The 25,115-nt window shown below is 40.2% G+C and overlaps 1 protein-coding gene and 1 pseudogene across 1 annotated transcript; one reads left to right on the top strand and one right to left on the bottom strand.

Moving 5' to 3' along the window:
- The first annotated feature begins 352 nt into the window (after nt 1-352).
- LOC150027872 (uncharacterized) lies at nt 353-964 on the top strand. The gene has a single exon (XM_090300932.1). It carries the CDS (start codon nt 353-355, stop codon nt 962-964), a length of 612 nt encoding a protein of 203 aa, XP_090157058.1.
- Nucleotides 965-14,323: 13,359 nt separating this feature from the next.
- Nucleotides 14,324-15,922, bottom strand: LOC150027871 (uncharacterized; annotated as a pseudogene).
- Nucleotides 15,923-25,115: the final 9,193 nt, after the last annotated feature.

Below are 25,115 nucleotides of genomic sequence, written 5' to 3'. Positions count from 1 at the left end.
GCCTATCCAGAAGGTGCTGAAGAAGCCAGACGTAGCTGGGAGAATGGTGAAGTGGGCCGTAGAGCTGTCAGAGTTTGATATTAGGTACGAGCCCCGAGGACCGATCAAGGGGCAGGTCTTCGCGGACTTCGTCGTCGAGTTGTCATCGGGCGTCACATCTTCGGAGGGATTGGATTTTCGCTGGGTCTTATCAGTGGATGGCTCGTCCAATCAGCAAGGGAGTGGCGCTGGAGTGATCCTAGAAGGCCCAAACGGAGTGCTGATCGAGCAGTCTCTGCGTTTTGCCTTCAAGGCTAGCAACAACCAGGCGGAGTACGAAGCCTTGATCGCTGGAATGTTGCTAGCAAGAGAGATGGGAGCAAAGAGCTTGATGGCCAAAAGCGACTCCATGCTAGTCATTGGACAGGTGACAGGAGAGTTCCAGGCCAAGGACCCTCAGATGGCTGCGTATCTCGAGTATGTGCGCACCCTGAAGACGTCCTTTGCAGAGTTCGAGTTGATCCATGTGCCGAGAGAGCAAAATGCCAGAGTTGACTTGCTCGCCAAGCTAGCCAGCTCGGGCAAGGGGGGAAGACAGAGGATCGTCATTCAGGAGACGTTGAAGGTGCCTCGCGCGTTCGTAATGGACAACCAGGTACTGCAGGTGTGCAAGTCAAAGGAGCGTATGGCTGTCGGTCATCGGTCTCTCACTCAAGAAACCTTGAGAGCACCTAGGGTGAGAGCGCGACCGATGAGGTCCGACGAGGTGATGGAGGTTTGCGCCGTTGGAAAGGCCGACACGTGGATAACACCGTACCAGCGGTATTTGGCAAATGGGGTGCTTCCGCTGGAACCGACGGAGGCAAAGAGGATAAAGAAAATCTCGAGTAAGTTCACTCTTATCGATGGGGATCTCTTCATGTTTGGGTTCACCCATCCGGTGTTAGTGTGCGTGCACGGGGAGCAGTGCACTAGGATTATGTAAGAGCTCCACGAGGGAGTGTGCGGGAGTCACGTCGGTGGTCGCGCCTTGGCAAGCAGAGTCCTTCGTGCGGGGTACTACTGGCCAACGCTGAGGGAAGACTGCGTGGGGTACGCCCAGCGTTGCAAGCAGTGCCAGCAACACACAGATTGGCACAAGGCGCCCCCTGAGGAGCTGAGGTCAATTCACAGCCCATGGCCGTTCCACACATGGGGAATTGACATTTTGGGACCTTTCCCCCTGGCAGTAAGGCAGATGAAGTTTCTGATCGTCGCTATTGAGTATTTCACAAAATGGGTAGAGGCAGAGCTGGTCACACAGATCACCGCTCACAAGGTTCAACAGTTTGTGTGGAAGAACGTTGTGTGCCGTTTCGGAGTGCCCAAGCGCTTGGTTTCTGACAATGGCACCCAGTTTACGAGTCACCAACTGAAGAACCTGTGTGAAGAGGTGGGGATACAGCAGGTGTTCGCCTCGGTGGAACATGTTGAACCAAGTGGTGTTCAATGTTTTGAAGAATCCAAATCCTTTGAAGGATGATGAAGCCTCTGCTTTGCTTGATGCCGCTGTGCTGGTTTTAGCTTTGTTCTGGGGTAGTTCAATGTTGTAATCAACCCTTAGATTAAATCTCAAAGCAATTAACATCTCAATTTTATCAAAGCAAAATGTTTTTCAAACTAAGTTCAAACAACCGATTGTTTTGTCGAAACAACAGATTGTTTACACTTAGGTGTTTTGAGAAAGTTTGAAAACTGTTTTTTGAATGGTGATTTTGTTAAGTAACAAAACAACCGATTGATTCGAGGAAACAATCGATTGTTTGTTTTAAAACCATAACAGAAAAACTATTTTCTTTGACTGAGCTTTAAATGCTTTAACTGAATACGCTCCAGTCATTAAATGCTTTGACCAATCTATTTTAAATGCAATTAAGAGTTTGTTAAGATTTGATAACAAGCTATATTCTTAGATATATTCTGAAAAACTGTTTTTAAGTTTTAAGAATCTTGAAACATAGTTTTTGAGAAGAAGAGTTTTTCAAAGAGTTCTGAGATTGCTAAAGAGTTGAGAGATTGATCAAAGTGCTGAATAGGATTTTACTTGTATTGATTTTAGATGTTCATCTATAACAAGTGTAATCTTTGTAAACTGCTGAACAATTCGTGTGTGTGTTTTTGCTGAGATTGGTTGTGTGTTCTTGAGGTGTTCAAGATCAGCAATCTCAGTGTTGGCCGAGGAGAGTGTGTTTCTTGAGGTGTTCAAGGTCATTCTCTTGGTTGTGGTGTAAGTGATCAAGTGGTGATTGCTTAGTGGATATCCTCAGGGTTTCTGAGAAGACTGGATGTAGCTCTAGTTTGGAGTGAACCAGTATAGACAACTGTGTACAATCTCTCTATCCTTAACTCTTTAAATTCAGTTTGTTTGTTGTTTGCTGGTATAAACAACCGATTGTTTCGAAGAAACAACCGATTGTTTTTTCTAGTATTACAGTTTTGCTTGCTGGTTTGGCTAACTGAATTGCTGAATCAATTGGTTTCTGAAATAAGTTCATTCTAGCTTTGAAAATTTTGCGAAAACCCCTTTAAACCATTCACCCCCCCTCTAGTTTAAAGCCATCTTTTCTAACAGAACACCCTCAAATAAATGGGCAGGTAGAGTCGGCCAACCGAGTACTGCCCAGAGGGCTGAAGAGAAGGTTAGAAAAGGCCAAGGGAACGTGGGCAGAAGAAGTTCCCAGGATCGTGTGGGCCTACCACACCACTCCACAATCTAGCACCCATGAGACACCGTTCAGCTTGGTCTATGGGTCAGACGCTATGATCCCTGTGGAGATACAAGAAAGCTCACCAATGTTTCTGAATTTCGTTGCCGAGGAGTCCAACAAGGAGAGGAAGGTGAACCTAGACCTCTTGGACGAGGTGCGAGAAGAGGCTAGGGTCAGTGCCGAAGCTGTGAAGAGGAGGGTGGAGCGTAGGCACAACTCCAAGGTGAGGCCGAGGCAGTTTCAGAAGGGGAATCTGGTGATGAGGAAAGCACATCAGTACGAGATGGAAAATAAGTTGTCCCCCAAGTGGACTGGCCCGTTCAGAGTGGTGGAGACGTTGGAGAACGGAGCTTATCGGCTGGAGACCTTGGACGGAGGGGCGATCCCCAGAATGTGGAACACCACGCACTTAAAGTTTTATTTTAGTTGAAATTGTAAAGTAGTCGCGCTTTCGCGCTAGTATAAACAATTTGAACAGTCCAGGGGGCACGCTTTTCCCCTAAAAGAGGGTTTAAATGAGGCCACCCAATAAAAAAGAAGTTATCAGTATAAGAGTTTGCAAAGTTTTAAAGCTAAAATCCTCCTCGCCCCAGGCGCGAGCGCAGGTGATCGGTTAGGCCTTCCTCGCCCTAGGCGCGAGCAGGGCAACTGGTTTGAAGTCCTCCTCACCCCAGGTGTGAGTGCAGGCAGCTAAGGTTCGAAAAGCCAGGGGTGCTAGTAAGCCCAAGAAGGGAAAGGAAGGATTTCAAGAAACGCCTTTACCCAAGTGGCATAGCATCAATGGCGCAGTAGAACTCTTAGTCAAACCCCTTCTCACCCCAGGAGTGAGAAGGTGGAAGTACGACCCGATGTGTTAAGGTTTGATGACCTTGGGGCAGGTAAGAGGGGTTATTGAGAAACACTCTTCCCCCCAAAACAGGGCATCATCCTAGACCGATCGGTGTGGGAGTCCTCTATACACTTAGCGCTGGAGCGACGAGTAGTATAGGAAGAGGCGCGATGACTGATGAGTGGTTGGCTGTAGCATTCTGATCGATTATCGGTGGATAGAGCGTTGTTTAAGAAGTTTTCAGACAAGTTCTTAAGCGATAGGCCTAAACAGGCGAAGCCACGCCAGAACAGTTATCAAGCGTTGTTAGTTGTGATCAAAGTCAGAAGTAGAGAATTCGAGGTACAACGAAGGTTCGTACTAAGCTCGAACAAGTTAGCAGTTAAAGACATACATGGCAAGAGACAAAGACTAAAGAAATACACAGCAGAAGAAATAGTAAGAAGAAAGTGGCATTTTATATGCAATCAGAGTTTTTACATTCAAGAATTTATATGCAAAGAGCTGTAAACTAGATAAACAGGCGATCAAGGGCGAACGATCTTGCCGTCCACCACCTCGAAGTCCATAGCAAATTGAGAGTAGTCAGCCTCCGGGAAGACGCACTTAACTTGCTCGAGGGCCAAGTCGAAACCCTCAGCAAACGTATCAGCAGCCTCCTCCCAGAGTTTGGCCTTCTCAACCTCGAGCCCAGCCTTGTAGGTCTCGAGCACGACCTTCTCGGTGACCAGGGTGGCGTTGGCAGACTCGGCTTCCTTGAGCTTTTGATCGTTCACTGCGAGAGCCTCTGCCATGTTCGCGATCTGTTGGCGCAAGAAGGCGTTCTCAGTTTCAAGTTGGATGGCCCTCCCAGTGGTCTCCAGCAGATCGGCATCCAGAGCGGCGACAACATCCCCCATCAACATCTCCGTCTTGATGGTTTCTTGGACTTGCAGGGCGCGCCCTCTCTTGGCTTCCTCCACCATACGCTTCAGCATGTCGTTAGTGCTCTGCAGGGCCTCATAGTCGCTTTGAAGCGGCTCCTTTTGGTTGAGCAGATCACTCATCTTACCCTCCAGCTTTTCGAGGCGACGATGCTGTGTGGAGAACTCAAGGGAGAGCACCATTTGGCGGGCCAGATGAAGGTCCACCTCGCTGGCGCTCCACTTGACTAACTCGCGATTTTGGAGCAGTTGTTTAGTCAATCGGATTACCCGGGTGAGCCCTTCAGCGCCGAAGCCCGATGGTTGAAGGGAACTCTCACCACCACCCTCGGTTGTGGTAGCGGAGTTTTGAGGGTGTGGTGAGGTTGGGGGGCGAGAAGTTCCCTCCGAGCGAGCAGCCCCGCTCCCAGCTGTTTAAGTTGGTAAGGTTGGAGGTGGCCTGGCTGGGGGCGGGGAGGGAAGGGGGGTTGGAGAAAGAGAGCGTATCGGAGAAGCCTGTGCTTGAGGGATCAAAGTAGCATCTCCCTCAAGGCCCTCGGTTCCCCTCTTTCTCCGTTAAACCAAGGGAGACCCCGAGCTCTCCTCTTCAATAGATACAACGGTGGTGGGAGCCTTCACCAACCGTTTCCTTTTCTTATCACCCCTGGTCTCGGGGCCTTTAGCTGGCGTGACCGAGATGGGGGAGGCAGGGATAGGCTCGGCGGTAGCCTCCGTTCCAGAAGACGACCCGACAACTCGTCGGCTCTTGGCTAGCGCGATCAGTTTCTGTCGTCGTTCCTTGTTGGAAGTCATATTTGCACCAGTTAAACATGGCAAAGGGTTAGTGCACGAGGAGCCAAGAAAGCAAACAAGTGCAGACAAGTCGTTAACATATGCAAATACGCAAGTATGGCTAACAAGCGCGAGGATGCATGCCCAGAGAAATAACAAGTTAAAGGAAAGAAGAGAAGGCAAACCAATGTATTTCTTGAGCATTTCTGCGTCGAACTCGTGCTTGATGAGGGTGGAGGAGCCGAACTTAGCGCCCAAACTCGAATGTAGGCCGCACAGCTCGCACTCGTATGGTGCCATGGCCTCCAAGCCTCGAGGTTTTCTGAAATCTACCTTGGGGACCCAGTAGAGCGGGAAGCCCTCAAGTAGAGTCGGGCTGTGTTCGTTGGAGGTGATCATGTAGAACCTACCCTTCCAATCCTTGAAGGATTGCTGGTATAGGCCCAAGATCACCCTCCCTGACACACCATTCAAGCTTACCCACGACCTATCACCCAGGTTCATGGCCTCGAAGAAGTGGAGGAAGACGTCGGTTGATGGAGGGTGCCCGAAATGGTTGCAGAGAATTTCGAACGCTCGGATAAAGGCCCAAGCGTTCGGATGGAGTTGGCAGGGAGCCACGTTCACCTCGGTGAGGAGATCCTTCTTGAAGAAGGTGAAGGGAAGTCGGAGGTGCAACCTCTTGAAGATGGTTGAGTAGATGAAGGTGAAGGGCACCCCGTTGGTGGCCCTATCATCCATGCAAATTGGCATGCCTCGAGGTGGGATGCACACGCCCAAGTGTGAGTCATCCTCCCTGTCAAGGGCGCACGAGGGCTCGTCTGTATTGCTACTCAGCAAAGTAGTGAGATGGTCGGCGGGGAGTTGGCTAGATGTCTCGGCGAGCAGGTGGAGAGGAGCCCACTGGTACGCCCGCGCGTAGTCGTGTGGAGGAAGCGTCGCTCCGGGGTGCGCACTCGCCGAAGGGGTTGCACTCGTCGAAGGCGATGACGGTGCACTGGCGGAAGGCTGTGCACCAGAAGATGAAGCAAGACGCGCGGTGGTTTTTGTGCGAGCCATTAGCTACAATGGAGAAAGAAAGAAGAAATGAGGGGTCAATGAAAAGCAAGAGGAAGGCAAAGGGAATGAAAGTGCTACGGTTTGAAGGGAGTAGAGAAACGAAAGCGACGAAGAAGAAGAAGAAGTGAAAACGTAGAAAAACCAGAAGAAACCCTGGTACAGTGCAGGGAAAGGAAAAAAAGACCCACGACGTATGCACAATGCAGTTATTGGATGATGCAATCAGTAGAAGGTATTCGAATATGCCATAGATAATGAAAAGGGGTACCTTTTGTTGATCGCAAACGGTTTCTGGGAGCTTGAGGTTGGGGAAGACGAATCGCAGAGGGGAAGTTAGAGAGTTTCAGAGAAACGTGTTGGAGAAGGTGATGGAACAATGGAGGCGCGTAAGTTTTTGAATAAGGAAAGCGTAAATGACACTTCATGCTAACCGTTGATGCGTACACGTGTCGCAAGATTAAGGAAGGAAGGCGTAACGTCGCTGAAAGCACAGCACGTGAGGTGGCACGTGACCTGGCATCACTTGCCACGTGGCCACTGAGGACGATCACTTAGCCTCTTCGCTGAAACAAGTTTACAGCTCGAGGCTGGGGGGCTTGTGATCCGGTCGGTCATCGGTAGTCGATGACGTCAGCAACAGATAGCCACGTGGACCGTTCTTAGTGGGACACGTGGACCAGGGAAGCAGATGTGTCATGGAGAGAGTCACCCAGTGATGAGAGTCAAGTAAAGGAGGTTTTTATTAATGAAGGAAGAGGCAATTCACCATCACACTTGAAGTTCTTCCTTCTAGTCTTCTCAAAATTAAAAGAAGACATAAATAAAGAGAGGCCCAAGCCCAAGCCGAAGCCCAAGTCCATCCTATGAAGGGCAAGTCCAAGTTTTAAATAATAAAGAATTTTGTTTGAAGGTGCTTAGAGGGAAACATTAGAAACCTCTATTGTTAAAGCATCTTTTAGTATTTAGTTAGGAGTCTTAGGGGGGGTGTGTTAGTAGATAGGTGTAGGAGTAGAAAAGGAGGTGCCAAAGTGAAGGAAGAGGTCACACCTTCCTCATGCATTGTTTTAGGCGCTAATTCTAGAAGCTTTTTAGGAGGGAGTTTTTGAATTTGTGTAGCTTGCATTTCAGCACCTTAGGCTATAAATAGAGGTGCTCCCTTTGTAAAATTCAGATTGGAATTTTAGAGAAAAGAAACTATACTCAAATTTTGAGTGATCATTGGAGAGCTTTTGAGCCTTCTTCTCTAGTCTCATCTTGAAGGATCCATGGTGTCCTCAAGTGGCGGCAGCACACTCATCTAGGAGCAACCATCCTTCTAGTGGCGTGATCATCCAACCATACATCCATCTTCATGAGCACTTTCTTCTCCCTCCTTTCTTTTCTTTTGTTGTTCATGTTTTGAGTTGGTGTTCTTGAGATTTTTGGTTCGGCTTTAAGTTTTCCAGCAGCTGTTCTTATTCTTCTTTGTGTTTGGTTTGGTACATTTCTGTTTCCAGCTTTCCTTTTCAGTTTTCTTGTCTTTAATTTCATTTTGTTCGGTTCAAGTTGTTCTCATTCAATTCTATTCGGTGCCTTTGGTTTTTTACCTCTTTTTGTTGGTTCAATTTGACAATAATTGGATCTTCTATATGAGTTTGTGTTTTGGCACTAGTTTTGGTGAGTTCTTGTTCATAGAACCTTGATCCATTTCTATGATAAAGTGCCTAGCTCTTAACCAACTCAAGATGATTCCTAAGAATGTCAAGAATCATTCTAATTGTGCTAGTGGAATCACATCATGTGGTATCATGAGTTTAGGTGTGTTCTTGTTTAATTGTTGAGTTGTGTAGCACTTTTTTTTTCAAGAGCTCTTTTAATTTCTTGCAATTTAAGTTTCTGTTTTAGGCTTATTTTGAGTTTACTTGCTGTTTTAATTCTTTTGCCTATAATATGTTTGAGTATTTTCCTTTTTGAATCATGTCAAGTTTTGTCTTAGTCATGTTATTCCATAATTGTCATTACTTCTAGTAGTACTTTTATTGTTTCTTGCTTTAGTGTCATATAATTTTCTGAATTGATATTGATCCTTTGTGTATTTTTCTTTTTAGAATTGAGTTCATACTTGTATTCTAGACCTATACAAGTTCCAATACATCATTTTCCATTATGTCTTTGCTAGTTCATAATTCTGTTTTTTATTCCTATTAGGATTCCTCTGTTTCTGAAAAAAGTGCTTACTGTTTTTCCTTATTGCAATTGATTTACTCACTGGAAAATTCTGAAATTCTGGATTTGTGATATTCAAAGTGTTAGAAAAGAGTAGAAAAAAAGAATCATTCAAAAATTCAAAGTACACAAAAAATGATAAATAAAATAAAAAAAGTGTACAATTCTGCCGAAAAGAATACGGTAATCTGGCAGCGATTTTAAAAAATTTATCTCAATTAATTGGCTTACTTTTTTTAATTGATTCCAGTGCCATTATTGAGTTAACATCTTGAAGTTTCTATGGTTTAAATTTCATAATCCAGTTCGCTCTAAATCATTCCAGTTAAATCAGTGAATATCAAGCACAGTTGCATTAAATTTTTTTTTCGAGTAGCTAAATTTTTGTTTTCTTCTTCTACTCTAGTGCTTTTCCTTAAGTATTCTTTTGTGTGCCTACTTTCTCATTGAGTTCTTTATTTTCTTGATTGTCTTTCATTCCTTACTCTTTGAGTTTGTCTTACATATTGTTTTCCTTTTGCAATTACCTTTTTTTGCTTATACCTTTTCTTGTTTGTCTTTATTGTTTCATTGGTTTTGTGGTGGTTGCCTTTGAGATTGGTGTGCTTGCTTTGACATCTTTCATTTGAGGATTCCAAGGCCTCAAGATCAGATTGGTGCAAGGACATTTTTTCTTTGAGAGTGACCTCTTTTTCTGCCTCTTTTCACTTCGGCATTCTTGCTGGACACACTCACTGTTTTTGCTAATTTTTTGATTCTTAACTTGTTTGCTGTTTTTGTGTGTTTGCTGTTTTTAATTCCAAAATGGCTGGATTTTCAAGTGATGCATCATACAAGCAGAATTCTCCTTCCAAAGCTTCAATCCTTGGTGAATTACATGAAGCTCAAAGAACCATTAGACGCTTGGAGGAGAAATTGCAAAAGATGGAGGTGCAACAAGCTAGACCATCTCCTTCAATCCATGATGAGCATCATAGACCTTCAACAAGAGCTTCTTCCAATGATTTTGGCCGTGAAGATGAGCATAGGAGAAGGAGAACTCCACCCCAAGTCCATGGACAAAGACATCATCACCAAGGGGAAAGAACTCACTACGGCAATGACTTCTATCATGATGCAAAGTCTAGGCTTCCTTCGGTCAAGCTTCCTTGTTTTAATGGCTCTAGTGATCCTAATGTATATTTAGATTGGGAGGCTAAGTGTTAACAAATATTTGAGATCCATGAGATCCAAGATGAGCATAAGCTTAAGCTAGCCACCCTAGAGTTTAGTGATTATGCCATGAAATGGTGGCATGGAATTGTAAAGGACATTATCTATCACAAGGGTCCTCCCGTGGACTCTTGGAACTCTTTAAAGGATCAAATGCGCGTTAGATTTGTGCCCCACATTTTAGGAAAGACCTCATGTTGAGATTCCAACGGTTTCAACAAGGCACGCTAAATGTGGATGAATATTATAAAGAGCTAGAAACGCTTGTGCTTAAAATTGAATTAGAGGAAAGTGAGGAAGCTATGATTGCTAGGTTTGTGAGTGGTCTTAGGAAGGATATTCAAGACATTGTTGAATTACAAGAGTATTCATCATTGGGCTCTTTAGTTCATCTTGCAATGAAGGTGGAAGCCCAACTTGCAAAGAAAAATATTTTTAAAAATATTCCCAAAGATGATTACTACAACAATTCTTGGAAGAACAAAAAGTCTTTTTCAAAATTTCCTTCCAAAGATTCTTCTTTCAAACCTAAGGATCCTACGCCATCTACTTCTAGGCCTAAATCCCCAATAAAATCATCTAGTCAAAAGTGTTTAAAATGTTTGGGATATGGTCACATTGCTGCTAATTGCCCTTCTAAACGTAGTATGTACATGCATGAAGGCATTGTAGTTAGTGAGCATGATTCCAATTCACCTAGGCATTCTTCACCTTCTAGACCATCAAGTGAAAATGAGAGTGAAAGTCCTAGTGAAGGTGACTTATTGATGGTAAGACGTATGTTGGGCACAATTCCAAAATCTTTGAATAAAACTCAAGGAGAAAATATTTTTCACACCCGATGTCTTATCAACAACAAGTTATGTTCCTTGATTATTGATGGGGAAGTTGCACTAATGTGGCTAGTACAAGAGTTGTGGAGAAGTTAGCCTTACCCACTATCTCTCATACCAAGCCCTACAAATTACAATGGCTTAGTGAAGTAGGTGAAATCATGGTGAATAAACAAGTCCTCATTAACTTTGCAATAGGAAAGTATAAAGATGAGGTTTTATGTGATGTTGTGCCCATGGAAGCATCTCATCTTCTTTTAGGAAGGCCTTGGCAATATGATAGACATGTTTTACATGATGGCCTATCCAATACAATGTCTTTTTCCTTCCTAGGGCGCAAGGTTATATTAAAACCCCTCTCACCCAAAGAGGTTCATGAGGACCAAATAAACATGAAAACTAAAAGAGAAAATGAGAAAGAAAAAGAAGTAAGTACTACACTGAGTCACACCATTTTCTCCTCTAAATCCATCATGTTGACTCGTGCTATGCCTCAAATGGACCCTCCAAGGTCTTCTTCTTCTTTATCTTTTTCATTACCCAAGGTTCCTATTTCAACACCACCTTGGTTAAAATATGTTAGGGATGATTTTTTCATACCTCCTAATGGGTTTCACCATTTAAGAGGTCTTTTTCCAAAAAACATCATCATTCCCAAACAAATTTTTCCAACTTGGTCGATTTATATGACCTCCTTTTCTGCAATCCCTTTCATTCCATCTGCTAAGTCATGTCTTCCTTTTTCTTACACTTTTGATTGTAAGAGTAAACTAACTATGTTATATGCAGGGATTCAGAATTCGTGGACGAATTCTCTCCAACTCGGGGAGTATGATGAGAGTCAAGTAAAGGAGGTTTTTATTAATGAAGGAAGAGGCAATTCACCATCACACTTGAAGTTCTTCCTTCTAGTCTTCTCAAAATTAAAAGAAGACATAAATAAAGAGAGGCCCAAGCCCAAGCCGAAGCCCAAGTCCATCCTATGAAGGGCAAGTCCAAGTTTTAAATAATAAAGAATTTTGTTTGAAGGTGCTTAGAGGGAAACATTAGAAACCTCTATTGTTAAAGCATCTTTTAGTATTTAGTTAGGAGTCTTAGGGGGGGTGTGTTAGTAGATAGGTGTAGGAGTAGAAAAGGAGGTGCCAAAGTGAAGGAAGAGGTCACACCTTCCTCATGCATTGTTTTAGGCGCTAATTCTAGAAGCTTTTTAGGAGGGAGTTTTTGAATTTGTGTAGCTTGCATTTCAGCACCTTAGGCTATAAATAGAGGTGCTCCCTTTGTAAAATTCAGATTGGAATTTTAGAGAAAAGAAACTATACTCAAATTTTGAGTGATCATTGGAGAGCTTTTGAGCCTTCTTCTCTAGTCTCATCTTGAAGGATCCATGGTGTCCTCAAGTGGCGGCAGCACACTCATCTAGGAGCAACCATCCTTCTAGTGGCGTGATCATCCAACCATACATCCATCTTCATGAGCACTCTCTTCTCCTTCCTTTCTTCTCTTTTGTTGTTCATGTTTTGAGTTGGTGTTATTGAGATTTTTGGTTCGGCTTTAAGTTTTCCAGCAGCTGTTCTTATTCTTCTTTGTGTTTGGTTCGGTACATTTCTGTTTCCAGCTTTCCTTTTCAGTTTTCTTGTCTTTAATTTCATTTTGTTCGGTTCAAGTTGTTCTCATTCAGTTCTATTCGGTGCCTTTGGTTTTTTACCTCTTTTTGTTGGTTCAATTTGACAATAATTGGATCTTCTATATGAGTTTGTGTTTTGGCACTAGTTTTGGTGAGTTCTTGTTCATAGAACCTTGATCCATTTCTATGATAAAGTGCCTAGCTCTTAACCAACTCAAGATGATTCCTAAGAATGTCAAGAATCATTCTAATTGTGCTAGTGGAATCACATCATGTGGTATCATGAGTTTAGGTGTGTTCTTGTTTAATTGCTGAGTTGTGTAGCACTTTGTTTTCAAGAGCTCTTTTAATTTCTTGCAATTTAAGTTTCTGTTTTAGGCTTATTTTGAGTTTACTTGCTGTTTTAATTCTTTTGCCTATAATATGTTTGAGTATTTTCCTTTTTGAATCATGTCAAGTTTTGTCTTAGTCATGTTATTCCATAATTGTCATTACTTCTAGTAGTACTTTTATTGTTTCTTGCTTTAGTGTCATATAATTTTCTGAATTGATATTGATCCTTTGAATCATGTCAAGTGTTTACTCATTTTATTATAATTTTAAAAAGAAATTGTTTCCAATCTTAGAAATATGTTTGTTGCTCATATCTCATCTTCTAGGTTTCTTTGTTTGAAAGGAAAGTGTAGACTAAAAAGTATTTGGTTGAGTAAAAATTAGAAAAAAAAATATATATTGTGTTAGTAAAGAAGTTGAAAGAGAATATTTCAATTTTTTAAAATAGTAATATTAATACTAATTTATGATAATAGGAATACTAATAATTTTGTTTCGATTAATATATATTAAAATAAATAGAAAAAAAACATTTTTTTCCTTTTCATATTTTAAATGAAATTTTATATTTTCAACGTTTTCAAATCTCATCAATACAAGGATCACAATATGTTGACATCCACCGTCAACTAACACACATTTGACATACTACAATGTGGCATGTTAGAGATAGATTTACTTGACTTATGTTGGATGACGTTGCAATTACACTACAAAATCGAAATGTGAGGACAATTTTTTCATTCCCGCTCACCGACCTTTTTCGTCTTCCGTGTTCTTTCTTTTACTTTGCTCTTGCTCTTTTCTTGTTGTTCTTTGTTGCGGTTGTGTGTGGTGCAAGGATCGTATGGTGTGCATCCATTTGTTCGGTCGATCGCTCTACTTTTGGTGGTTGTCTTCCCGTGCGTTGGGTTGTGTGTTTTGTGTGTTCTCTACACAAAAAAAACTCTATAACTAACTCTCTAATACTACTTGCCAAATCATGAATGTTTGTTTTATGGTCAAATATTTTTTCTATAGTCACTAGTACAAAAATGTACATTAACGACGGTTAAAAAGGATATAAAGACAATTCTCAAACCGTCGTTATTGAGGACGTCGTTATAAAGTAATCATTTTTAATGATGGTTGCTGAACCGTCGTTATAAAATTAACCGACTTTTTAAGTGGATGCTAAATAGTAATACAAAAATTTAAAAAAACTTTTAAAGACGGTTCCCAACCGTCGTTGTATGTTGGACTTTTAAAGACGGTTCCACGTGTAGTCTTCATTATATGTGGGTTTAAAAAAGTATTTTGTTTTTTTAAAAAACCTTAAACTTGAATAAAATATCCAATTCCAAAAAATCAAAACATTTAAAATCATATTTTAAATATGAAAAATACACACAACAAATTATAACATTCTACAAAAAGTTTTCCTAATATATGAAAAAGTATGTCATTCCAATGATTTATCTATCATAAGGTGTTGTACATGGTTACAAAATACTTTGACTATGTTGTTCTCACATACTCCAATGCTTCTAAATCTAGCAGGTGTTGGTCGTTGAAAAATTGTACATTTGAAATTTTTTGAATTAGTACATGAATAATAAACCCAAATTTTAAAGTGTTTATTGTATTGATGTATTACCTGATCCTAACCTTTATTAATTGCAACTTGCACAATAGTCAACATCCACTGCATAACATAATAACTGCACTCATAACTTCCATATTACTTGTTGGACTACATGTGAAAATAAATGTATTAAATGAATGAGTGAGACACATTAAATTTTGTGAACAAATATACTTTAAATACCTTAAGGTACATCCAAGTGAGTCTTTGTGCGTTTGCACTTCTCCTCCCACTCAACATTTATATCCATTGTAAGCACTAAAATAATAAGATTTCATGTTAGAAAACATAACATTATATAATATATAAGTAATAATACGTGTTAAATGAAACGATCGTACCTATGTATAATGTGTTTAAAATAGGTAGGGTTTTTTTATGCAAAGAGCAAGACCATGTAGCAGAATGATCTTGAATAGATATGATCAATAGTTGCCAATGACACCTATTTAACAAATCTGTTAATTTCTCTTATGCCAATAATTTAGTATAACTTATTTAATAAATAAAAACTTACTCATGGATGTACGGAGCAAAATAAATTTGACTTCCTCCATTCTTTAAGGTAGTGGTAATGTATGTTTGTGTTTATGACTTTTTGTTTCCAATTAATTGAATGAGTTGAGGGTCTAAAAACCCATATATATTTTTGTTTCCTCTCATTGAAGCATAATCCACAAAGATACCTAAATTTCAATAAGTTAGTACTAATATATTTAATAAATCAAAAGTATAAAGATTTAAATATTTGAACTTACATCATCCATAATTGTAGAACTGTTATGTTAATCTCTTGATCTCCGGATGCAAGGTCCAACCAACAAATCAGACATGTGAACGTACAACGGTACATCACTATGCCTTCCAAAAACATTGGCATCCCATGGAACCTCTAAGACGGTTGTATCTAAAGCTGTAGCAACTTCCACCAATACCACCACAAGATCATCAATGGAGAATATTTTATTCTTTCGCAGAGGCAGTTTTGTCTTAGGTTCCTGCTACTCATTAAAAAACAAACAAATACTTAAATTAATTAAAATGCAATTTATCTGATATATAATCCTATCAGTATTAGTGCAAAGATATATTGTACAGTCTATAAGTTTGACGAGATGTCTAGGTTCATTCTTAAACGCGTCAAACACATCAACCCCTTCATTCCACAATAACTTCAAATCTTCAATCAATGGATTAAGATAAATATCTATGTCATTTCCAGGTTGTTTTGGACTAGAGATCATCATAAATAACATCATGTATTTGCGCTTCATACACAAAGCAGGAGGTAAGTTGTAAATCACTAACAAAACGGGCCATGAACTATGATTACTACTTAAATTTCCAAAGGGATTCATTCCATCAGTTGCCAATCCAAATCTTAAGTTTCTTGATTCTTTATCAATATTCTTCCACTGTAAAGAATCAGCAGATGACGAAGTAATTCATCACATTTTCTATTTTATGCATGCTGCCTAAGGTTTTTAGCGTCATTTGCATTTGCAAACAAACGCTTAAGCCTTGGAATTATAGGAAGATACCAAAAAACGTTAGCAGGAGGACCTTCCTTTGTGAATTCATCAATTTCATTATTCTGACCAACTTTAACCTTATAGTGTGACAAACCACACTTGGGACGTCTTCTTAAATCTTCGTACTCATTTCTGTATAAAATACAATCGTTAGGACATGAATGTATTTTTATATATTCCATACCCATCGGAAAAAGTATTTTTTTTGCCTCATAATTTCGATTGGGTAATGTATTTCCTTCTAGTAGCATGTCCTTAACCAATCCGAGCAATTCTGTAAAGCTTTTGTCGGTCCATCCATTCATTGCCTTCAAATTCATCAACCTTAACACTGTTGATAATCGTGTAAAGTTACTTTAACCAGGATACAAAGGAATCTTTGCATCATTAGACATATTTTCGAAAACTACATTAGAAAAATATTCTACCCCCACATCACGAATCATGATGTGATTCCACTAGCACAATTAGAATGATTCTTGACATTCTTAGGAATCATCTTGAGTTGGTTAAGAGCTAGGCACTTTATCATAGAAATGGATAAAGGTTCTATGAACAAGAACTCACCAAAACTAGTGCCAAAACACAAACTCATATAGAAGATCCAATTATTGTCAAATTGAACCGAACAAAAAGGCACAAAATCTAAGCAAACTGAATTTGAATGCTGGAAATTAAATTGAACCGAACAAAAAGCTGGAAAATGAAGAAGAAAGATGAAGAACAGCAAGGCACCATAAAAGAACCGAAGCAGCACAAATAAAATGAAAACTACCGAACCAAATTCAACAAGGAAACAAGCTAAGACAAGGAATTAACAAAAGAAGAAAGGAAGGAGAAGAGAGTGCTCATGAAGATGGAAGAATGGTTGGATGATCACGCCACTAGAAGGATGGTTGCTCCTAGATGAGTGTGCTGCCGCCACTTGAGGACACCATGGATCCTTCAAGATGAGACTAGAGAAGAAGGCTCAAAAGCTCTCCAATGATCACTCAAAATTTGAGTATAGTTTCTTTTCTCTAAAATTCAAATCTGAAATTTACAAAGAGAGCACCTCTATTTATAGCCTAAGGTGCTGAAAATGCAAGCTAAACAGTTTCAAATTTCCCTCCTAAAACAAACTAGAACCGGCGCCTATTTACAAGGCATGAGGAAGGTGTGAGTTCTTCCTTCACTTTGGCACCTCTTATTCTACTCCTACACCTATCTACTAACACACACCCCCTCCTAAAGCTCCTAACTAAAACCTAAAAGATGCTATAACAAAAGAGGTTTCTAATGTTTCCCTTTAAGCACCTTCAACCAAAGAAATTACAAAAAGAGAAAATAAATGTCCCCTAGCTCCTAAAGCTTTGAACATGCTTCTTGTAAGCCTTTGAGGTGGGCTTTGACCTCCATGGGCGTCCTCCATTTGTGCCTCTACCTCTTCTTGATCTTGTTGATTGGCCTCCATGTCCTCTTGAGTTTGATCTCCATCATACTCCCCGAGTTGGAGAGAATTCGACCACGAATTCTGGAGGCCTACAGAAAAAGGAGTTAGATCGCTGACATTAAAAGTATGACTACCTAAGAATGTATCAGGCATATCTAACTCATAAGCATTGTCATTAATCCTCTTGAGGATTTGGAAAGGTCCATCTCCTCGAGGCATTAGTTTGGACTTCCTTTGAGTAGGAAAGCGATCCTTCCTCAAGTGAAGCCAAACCCAATCGCCCTCATCAAACAATAATGCTTTTCTCCTCTTATTGGCAAGTTCAGCATACTTGCCAACCTTCTTCTCAATTCTCTTCTTGATGTCTTTATGCAAAGTTTTCACAAAAGAAGCCTTTTCATCCCCATCTTTGTACAAGACATCTCCAAGAAGGGGAATAGGAAGAAGATCAAGAGGTGTTAGGGGATTAAACCCATAGACCACCTCAAAAGGAGAATGTGAGGTGGTAGAATTTACTACACGATTATATGCAAACTCAACATGGGGTAGTAAATTCTCCCACACTCTAGGATTCCCCGAAATAAAACATCTCAATAGTTGTCCCAAAGTTCTATTCACCACCTCGGTTTGACCATTAGTTTGTGGGTGGCAAGTGGTAGAAAATAAAAGCTTAGTCCCAAGCTTGCCCCACAAGGTCTTCCAAAAGTGACTCAAGAATTTAGGATCTCTATCGGACACTACAGACCTAGGAATCCCATGTAAGCGAACCACTTCTTGGAAGAAGAGGTTTGCAATGTGGCATGCATCATCCACTTTGTGGCAAGGAATAAAGTGAGCCATCTTTGAAAAACGATCCACTACCACAAAAATGGAGTCCTTTCCCTTTGATGTCTTGGGTAAGCCTAAGATGAAATCCATAGATATATCTACCCAAGGCATTGAAGGGATAGGAAGAGGAGTATATAGACCATGGGGATGCATTTTAGACTTAGCTTTGCGGCAAGCTATGCATTTATCACACAAACTATGAACATGTTTATGCATATGAGGCCAAAAGAAATGTTCATGCAACACATCCAAAGTTTTAGCAACCCCAAAATGTCCCATTAAACCCCCCTCATGAGCTTCTCTAACAAGAGATAATCTAATAGAGCATTGAGGAACACAAAGACGTTTTCCTTTAGAAAGAAAGCCATCTTGAATAAAAAAGTCTTTGTGTCCTCCCTTAAGACACTCTTGATAGATGAGAGAAAAATCAAGGTCATAATGATAAAGTTCCTTAATGTGATCAAAACCAAGATATTGAGAGGTTAAAAGATTTAGCAAAGTGTATCTTCTAGAAAGAGCATCCGCCACAATATTTACTTTGCCTTGCTTGTGTTTGATCACATAAGGAAATTGCTCAATGAATTCGACCCACTTAGCATGCCTCTTGTTAAGTTTGTTTTTGCTTTTCAAATATTTAAGAGATTCATGATCACTATGTATCACAAACTCTTTGGGAAAAAGATAGTGTTGCCAAGTAAACAAAGCCCTAACAAGTGCATATAATTCCTTATCATAGGTGGAATAATTGAGATGACTTCCCTTCAATTTCTCACTAAAATAGGCTATGGGGTGGCCCTCTTGAAGGAGAACAGCCCCAATACCTATGCTTGAAGCATCACACTCAATCTCAAATGTCTTAGTGAAATTAGGAAGGGCCAAGATGGGAGCATTAGTCAATTTTTCTTTCAAAGTGTCAAAAGCATTTTGTTGTGCTTCTCCCCAATGAAAGACCACATCCTTTTTCACCATGTCATTGAGTGGTGCGGCAATGGTACCAAAGTTTGGGACAAATCTTCTATAGAAAGAAGCAAGTCCATGAAAACTTCGGACCTCATTTAAAGATTTCGGTGTAGGCCAATTTTGAATGGCCACCACCTTTGTTTTGTCCACATGGACCCCTTTACAACTCACAACAAACCCTAGGAATTCTATATGATCAAGAGCAAACATACATTTAGCAAGGTTAGCATACAAATGTTCCTTCCTAAGGGTTTCTAAAACTTGCCTAACATGCAACCTATGGTCATTCAAAGATAAGCTATAAATGAGAATGTCATCAAAGTAAACAACAACAAACTTATCAATGAAAGGTCTAAGAACATGATGCATGAGGCGCATGAAAGTGCTTGGTGCATTAGTTAGGCCAAAAGGCATAACTAACCACTCATATAAACTAAAGTTGGTCTTAAAAGCCGTCTTCCATTCATCACCCGGTTTGATACGAATTTGAATGTAGCCGCTTTTAAGATCAATCTTTGAAAAGATTTTTGAACCATGTAATTCATCCAACAAATCATCTAGTCTAGGTATGGGATGCCTATACTTAATTGTTATGTTATTGATGGCCCTACAATCCGAACACATTCGCCATGTGCCATCTTTTTTTGGCACTAAGATGATAGGCATAACACAAGGACTCATGCTATCTTGCACCCACCCTTTCTCAATCAAAGCCTCAACTTGTTGGTGAATTTCCTTGGTTTCACTTGGATTGGTCCTATATGCTGGACGGTTTGGTAAAGAAGAGCCCGGTATCAAATCAATTTGGTGCTCAATCCCTCTCAAAGGTGGAAGTCCATTTGGAGGATCTTGAAACACATCTTGGAACTCTTCTACCAAATTTTCCAAGCAATGAGGACTATCAACAAGTGATTCTACTCTAAGAGTTCTAGGGATGGCTAAGAAAAGAGGATGATGAGCCACTATTTCCCTTTCAATGTCACGCCTAGACACAAGGAGTGTAGGCTTAGAACTCTTATCTTTTTTATCTTTTTTATCTTTTTCACTCTCCCTCTTTTTCTTCATGATAACTTGGTCCTCATGGACTTCTCTTGGAGAGAGATATTTTAAAGTAACCTTGTGACCATGGAATTCAAAAGATAGTTTGTTGGTAAAGCCATCATGTAAAACTTTTCTATCAAATTGCCAAGGCCTTCCCAAAAGAACATGAGTGGCTTCCATGGGCACAACATCACGTAATACCTCATCTTTGTATTTTCCAATGGAGAAATGGATGAGGACTTGTTTATTAACAATTATTTCTCCTACTTCACTAAGCCATTGTAATTTGTAGGGCTTTGTATGAGAGATAGTAGGCAATCCAAACTTATCTACTGCTCATGTACTAGCCACATTTGCACAACTACCCCCATCCACTATCAAGGAACAAATGTTGTTTTGAATAAGACATCTTGTATGGAAAATATTTTCCCTTTGACTTTCATCAAAAGGTTGTGAAACTTGTCCAAGAAGTCTTCTTACAACTAACAAGTCCCCTTCAAGTGGACATTCACTCTCTTCCTCACTAGATGCATGAGAATGCAATGAATGCTTAGGAGAATCCGAATCATGCTCACTAACTACAATGCCCTCATGCATGTACATACTTCGTTTGGAAGGACAATTTGCAGCTATATGACCATAACCCATACATTTAAAGCATTTAGTATTGGATGTTCTAGTGGGAGACTTAGGTCTAAAAGTAGATGGCTTAGTTTCCTTGGGTTTGAAAGAAGAATCTTTGGAAGGATGTTTAGAAAAAGAATTTTTGTTTCTCCAAGACTTGGAGTAGTATCCATCATTGGAAGCATTTTTGAAAGAGTTTTTCTTAGCAAGTTGGGCTTCCACCTTCATTGCAAGATGAACTAAAGAGCCCAATGATGAATACTCTTGTAACTCAACAATGTCTTGAATATCCTTCCTAAGACCACTCACAAACCTAGCAATCATAGCTTCCTCACTTTCTTCTAATTCAATTTTAAGCACAAGCGTCTCAAGCTCCTTATAATATTCATCCACATTTAGCGTGCCTTGTTGAAACCGTTGGAGTCTCAACATGAGGTCTTTCCTAAAATGTGGGGGAACAAACCTAGCGCGCATATGATCCTTTAAAGAGTTCCAAGAGTCCACGGGAGGACCCTTTAAGAAATGAACTTCCCCTGAAGCTTCGCGCACACTTGGCAAGTCTAACAATTCACCATGCCACGTTCATGTTGTATAATTTTTCAAAAATCCATCACACAAAAGATGTTCTCTAATTTCGAAAACACTCAATATCCTTCCATTCAAACAATTGACACAAGGACACCTTATTCTTACTCCATTATTATAACTAACGACATTATGTTCTGCAAACTGTATGAATTATTCCACCCCTTTTTCGTAAGCATTAGTTATCCGTAGTGTATTAATCCAACTCCGATCCATAGAGTTGTTAAACTAAGAACCAGTGCGGACTCAGAACCAATGCGTTCAATATGTAATCATTAAAAAATAAATCAAAATTGTCGAAGCTCGGACACCTCCGGACTCAGAACCAGTGCGTTCAATATGTCCAAACAATATATAATAATTAATAACTAAATCAAAACTGCCGAAGGTCGGACACCTCCGGACTCAGAATCAGTTCGTTAAATATATAGAAACTAAATTCAGATTGCCGAAGGTCGGCAACCCTCAGACTTAGACTCAGTGCGTTCAATATATAAAATTAAAATCTAAATCAAAACAAACACTTTAAAAATATAGTTAATAATATTTAATATACAATTAAATAATAAATAAAAATATACTAACCTTAAAAGTGAAACGAAGCTGAAAAGAAACTCGCGCGTACGAGCAGGAACTTTGTTAACGAACAGGGCAGCAAGGAGGCGGCGCGATGCGCGCGACGCGGGTCGCGGGGCACGGGGCGCGGGTCGTGGGGCGTAAGGCGCGGGTCGCGGGGCGGGGTCAGAGTCGCAGAGGCGCGTTCGTGGTCGCGAGGTGGCACTAGTCGCGAGGCGGGGTCACAGTTGCAGAGGTGCGTTCGCAGTCGCGAGGCGGCGCCAGTCGCAAAGCGGCGCAAGTCGCAAAGCAAGCGGCGCAGCGGTGAAGGCGGAAGGGTGGCCTGTAAACAGTGTGGGTGAGGAGTGAAAGAAGAGGGATCTGTGAGAAAGAAGAGGGATCTGTGTGAAAATGAAGGGGACCCAAAGTGTTGGTGCTGAAAAAATAAAAAAACACCACCTGTAACGTCGATTTTGTGAGAACTGTCGTGGAAGCCTTACTTTTAACGACGATTCTGGTGCAAACCGTCGTTGTATCCTCACGCTCCCACCTTTAACAGTGGTTTAGGCAGGAACCGTCGTTAAAAATGAAAAAAAGTTCAAACAATTTATGGAACTACCATTGCCTCGCTTATTACGATGGTTGTATCCAAACCGTCTTTAAAAGGTGTCGTTAATGAAATATTTTGTACTAGTGAGTTCAACCCTTCAGTTTTGAGTAAGGGTAGGAATTGACTACTAGATATTTATCATAAAGAATCGGTTAGACATAGTAGTATATTTGGTATCAATATAAATGATGTTAATGATAAACTTTATATTAGATGCCTAGTGGTTCAATATCAATGATAATGACACAAGGATAATTGTGAATGTATAATTTATTCTATTTTACCAGCACAACTACAAATCATTAGTAGAGCTTTTCTTTATAGAATTGGATTAAGCTAGCATAAATGCATCCCATTGTTATTAGGGTTTTGGAGTATTTAAAGAGGTTGATATACTTTTTGAAAGTTTGATAACAATTTTGAGACATTTGTGAAAGTGTGAAAATAGATTTGAGTTTTCAAGATTTGCATTCAAGCTTTTGGGTTTTCTCAAAGAAGTGGAATAGGATTGTTGTAATCTTTTGATTTGGTCTTCATCAGGTGTAATGCTTTCTAAATCTATTGTATTTCTGAACACTGTTGTGTAAGTGCAGAATCAGAGGTTGTTCTGATTTCTGTAGTGTTTGTGTGCCAAATGAAGTGCGTGTCTTGAGGTGTTCAAGGTCACTTCTTTGGTGGTGTGTTTGTAATCTAGATTTTGATTGCATAGTAGGTACCCAGTGGTTTCTGGGGACTAGATGATGGCATTGAGGTATTCTTTTGGTGTATTTTGGGGTGAGATTTGCGGAAGCTTATGGATGTTGATGGAATAAGGCCTTCCTAGGAAGGATGGGTGCCTTGAAGGTGCAGGAAGAGTATGAAATTAGGGAGGTTCGGCCAACCCCTTTGAAGGTGTAAGGGATGAAGATTAAAACCTAGATGCTAGGCAAATAGTAGAGATTATGGCTCAAGTTTGGCAGCTTAACAATACTCAATTTAATCTTGAAATACATGAGGTTGGCTCCTCCTTTTATAGGCTAAGGAGGATCTGAAATGATGACCTAAATGATGAGCAAATGCAAAAGAGTAGCACATGGAGGCACATGGCACATGGGTGCACATGGCCTCCTAACTTGCACATGAACGTCGTAGATTAGTGGAGAGCTTCTAGAAACCGTAGCTAATCTAGGTTAACTCCTCCTTAATCCTAATTTGCAGAATTTAAACAAAGGTTCATAAGGCTATGCTATTTACACCACAAATAAGACTAAGCTACACTTTGTTGGGCCTTCTTGGACGTCACCCTTCTTGGATGTCAACTCTCTTAGACACTCCTTGTGTGGCCTATACGCTTCTTGTGTGGCCTAGACGCTTCTTGTGGGTGCCCTCTATGCAAGGTTGGTCCTAGACGCTCTCTTGGTTGCCTTTCATGCAAGGTTGGTCCTAGACGCTCTTTTGGGTGCTGGGGCCTCTTCCATCACTAGATGTAGCTCTTGGGATAAAAGTGAACCAGTATAAATAGCTTGTGTACTTTTCTCTTACCCTAAACTCATTTAAATTCTTCTTTTATGTTGTTTTTAATTTTGCTGATATAAACATCCGGTTGAATCACAAAAACAACCAATTGATTTTCTGTTAATCAACTTATACATTTTTAATTGATTGCTTTCTGGATTTCTATATATGTGATTCTGCTTTGGACATCATTATACCTTCAAAGTTTGCGAAAATCTCTCATAAACAATTCACCCCTCTCTTGTTTAAGGTCATCTATTCTAACAATTGGCATCAAGAGCTTGGTACTTGAAAAATACTCTCAAGTTTGATCCTAAAACTCTTTTTCTTATGGCTGAAAAATTACCCTTTGGGGAGGGTGCATCAATAAACAGACCACCTTTGTTTTGTGGTTTGAATTACCAACTTTGGAAGGTACTGTTGAACCAAGTGGTGTTCAAGCTTTGAAGAATCCAAACCCTTTGAAGGATGTTGAAGGCTAGGCTGTGCTTGCTGTTGCTGAGCTGTCTTAGATAGGATCTCGCGTAGATTGTTTATGTAATCGACTCTTGATTGAATCCAAAGCATAAGCAGTCTCAATCTTTTTAAAAGAAAAGTGTTTTTCAAACTAAGTGAAAAACAAGCGATTGTTTTGTCGAAACAACCGATTGTTTTATACTTAGGAGTTTTTAGAAAAGGTTGAAAACTGTTTTTCAAATGGTTGAGTTGTCAAAACTAAAACAACCGATTGATTCGTGGAAACAACTGATTGTTTGTTTTGGTACCATAACAGAAAAACTGTTTTAAGCTTTGACTGAGCATTAAATGTTTTCTAACTGATTACGCTCCAGCTTTTAATGCTTTGACCAATCTTTAAATGCAATAAACAGTTTGTTAAGATTTGATAACAAACATCTTTGATAAAAGAGTAAAAGAGATTTGGGTTTTACAAGAACAAATTTAGAATTTTTCAAAGAGTTGAGATTGCTTAGAGATTGAGATTGATCAAAGAGTGTGAGATAGGATTTCTGCTTGTATTGATTTTAGATTTGCTTCTGTAACAAGTGTAATCCTTGTATCTGTTAAACAAGAATCTTTTGTGTGTTTGCTGAGAAGTGTCGTGTGTTCTTAAGGGGATCAAGATCAGCATTTTTAGTGTTCGTGTGTTGGCCAAGAGAAGTGTGTGTCTTGAGGGGATCAAGGTCACTTTCTTGGTTGTGTTGTAAGTGATCTAGGTTTGATTGCTTAGTGGAATTCCTCAGTGGTTTCAGAGAAGATTGGATGTAGCTCTGGGTTTAGAGTGAACCAGTATAAACATTTGTGTGCATTCTCTCTC

The sequence above is a fragment of the Phaseolus vulgaris genome, chromosome 4, assembly GCF_051622355.1.
Source record: "Phaseolus vulgaris cultivar YP4 chromosome 4, ASM5162235v1, whole genome shotgun sequence".
Taxonomy (NCBI): Eukaryota; Viridiplantae; Streptophyta; class Magnoliopsida; order Fabales; family Fabaceae; genus Phaseolus; species Phaseolus vulgaris.
The sequence above is the reverse complement of the archived record's forward strand: the minus strand, read 5'-3'. Positions and strand labels throughout refer to the sequence as shown.

Excerpts from the sequence above, each read along its gene's own strand:
- LOC150027872 (XM_090300932.1), top strand. The coding sequence starts at position 353 with ATGGGAGCAAAGAGCTTGATGGCCAAAAGCGACTCCATGCTAGTCATT.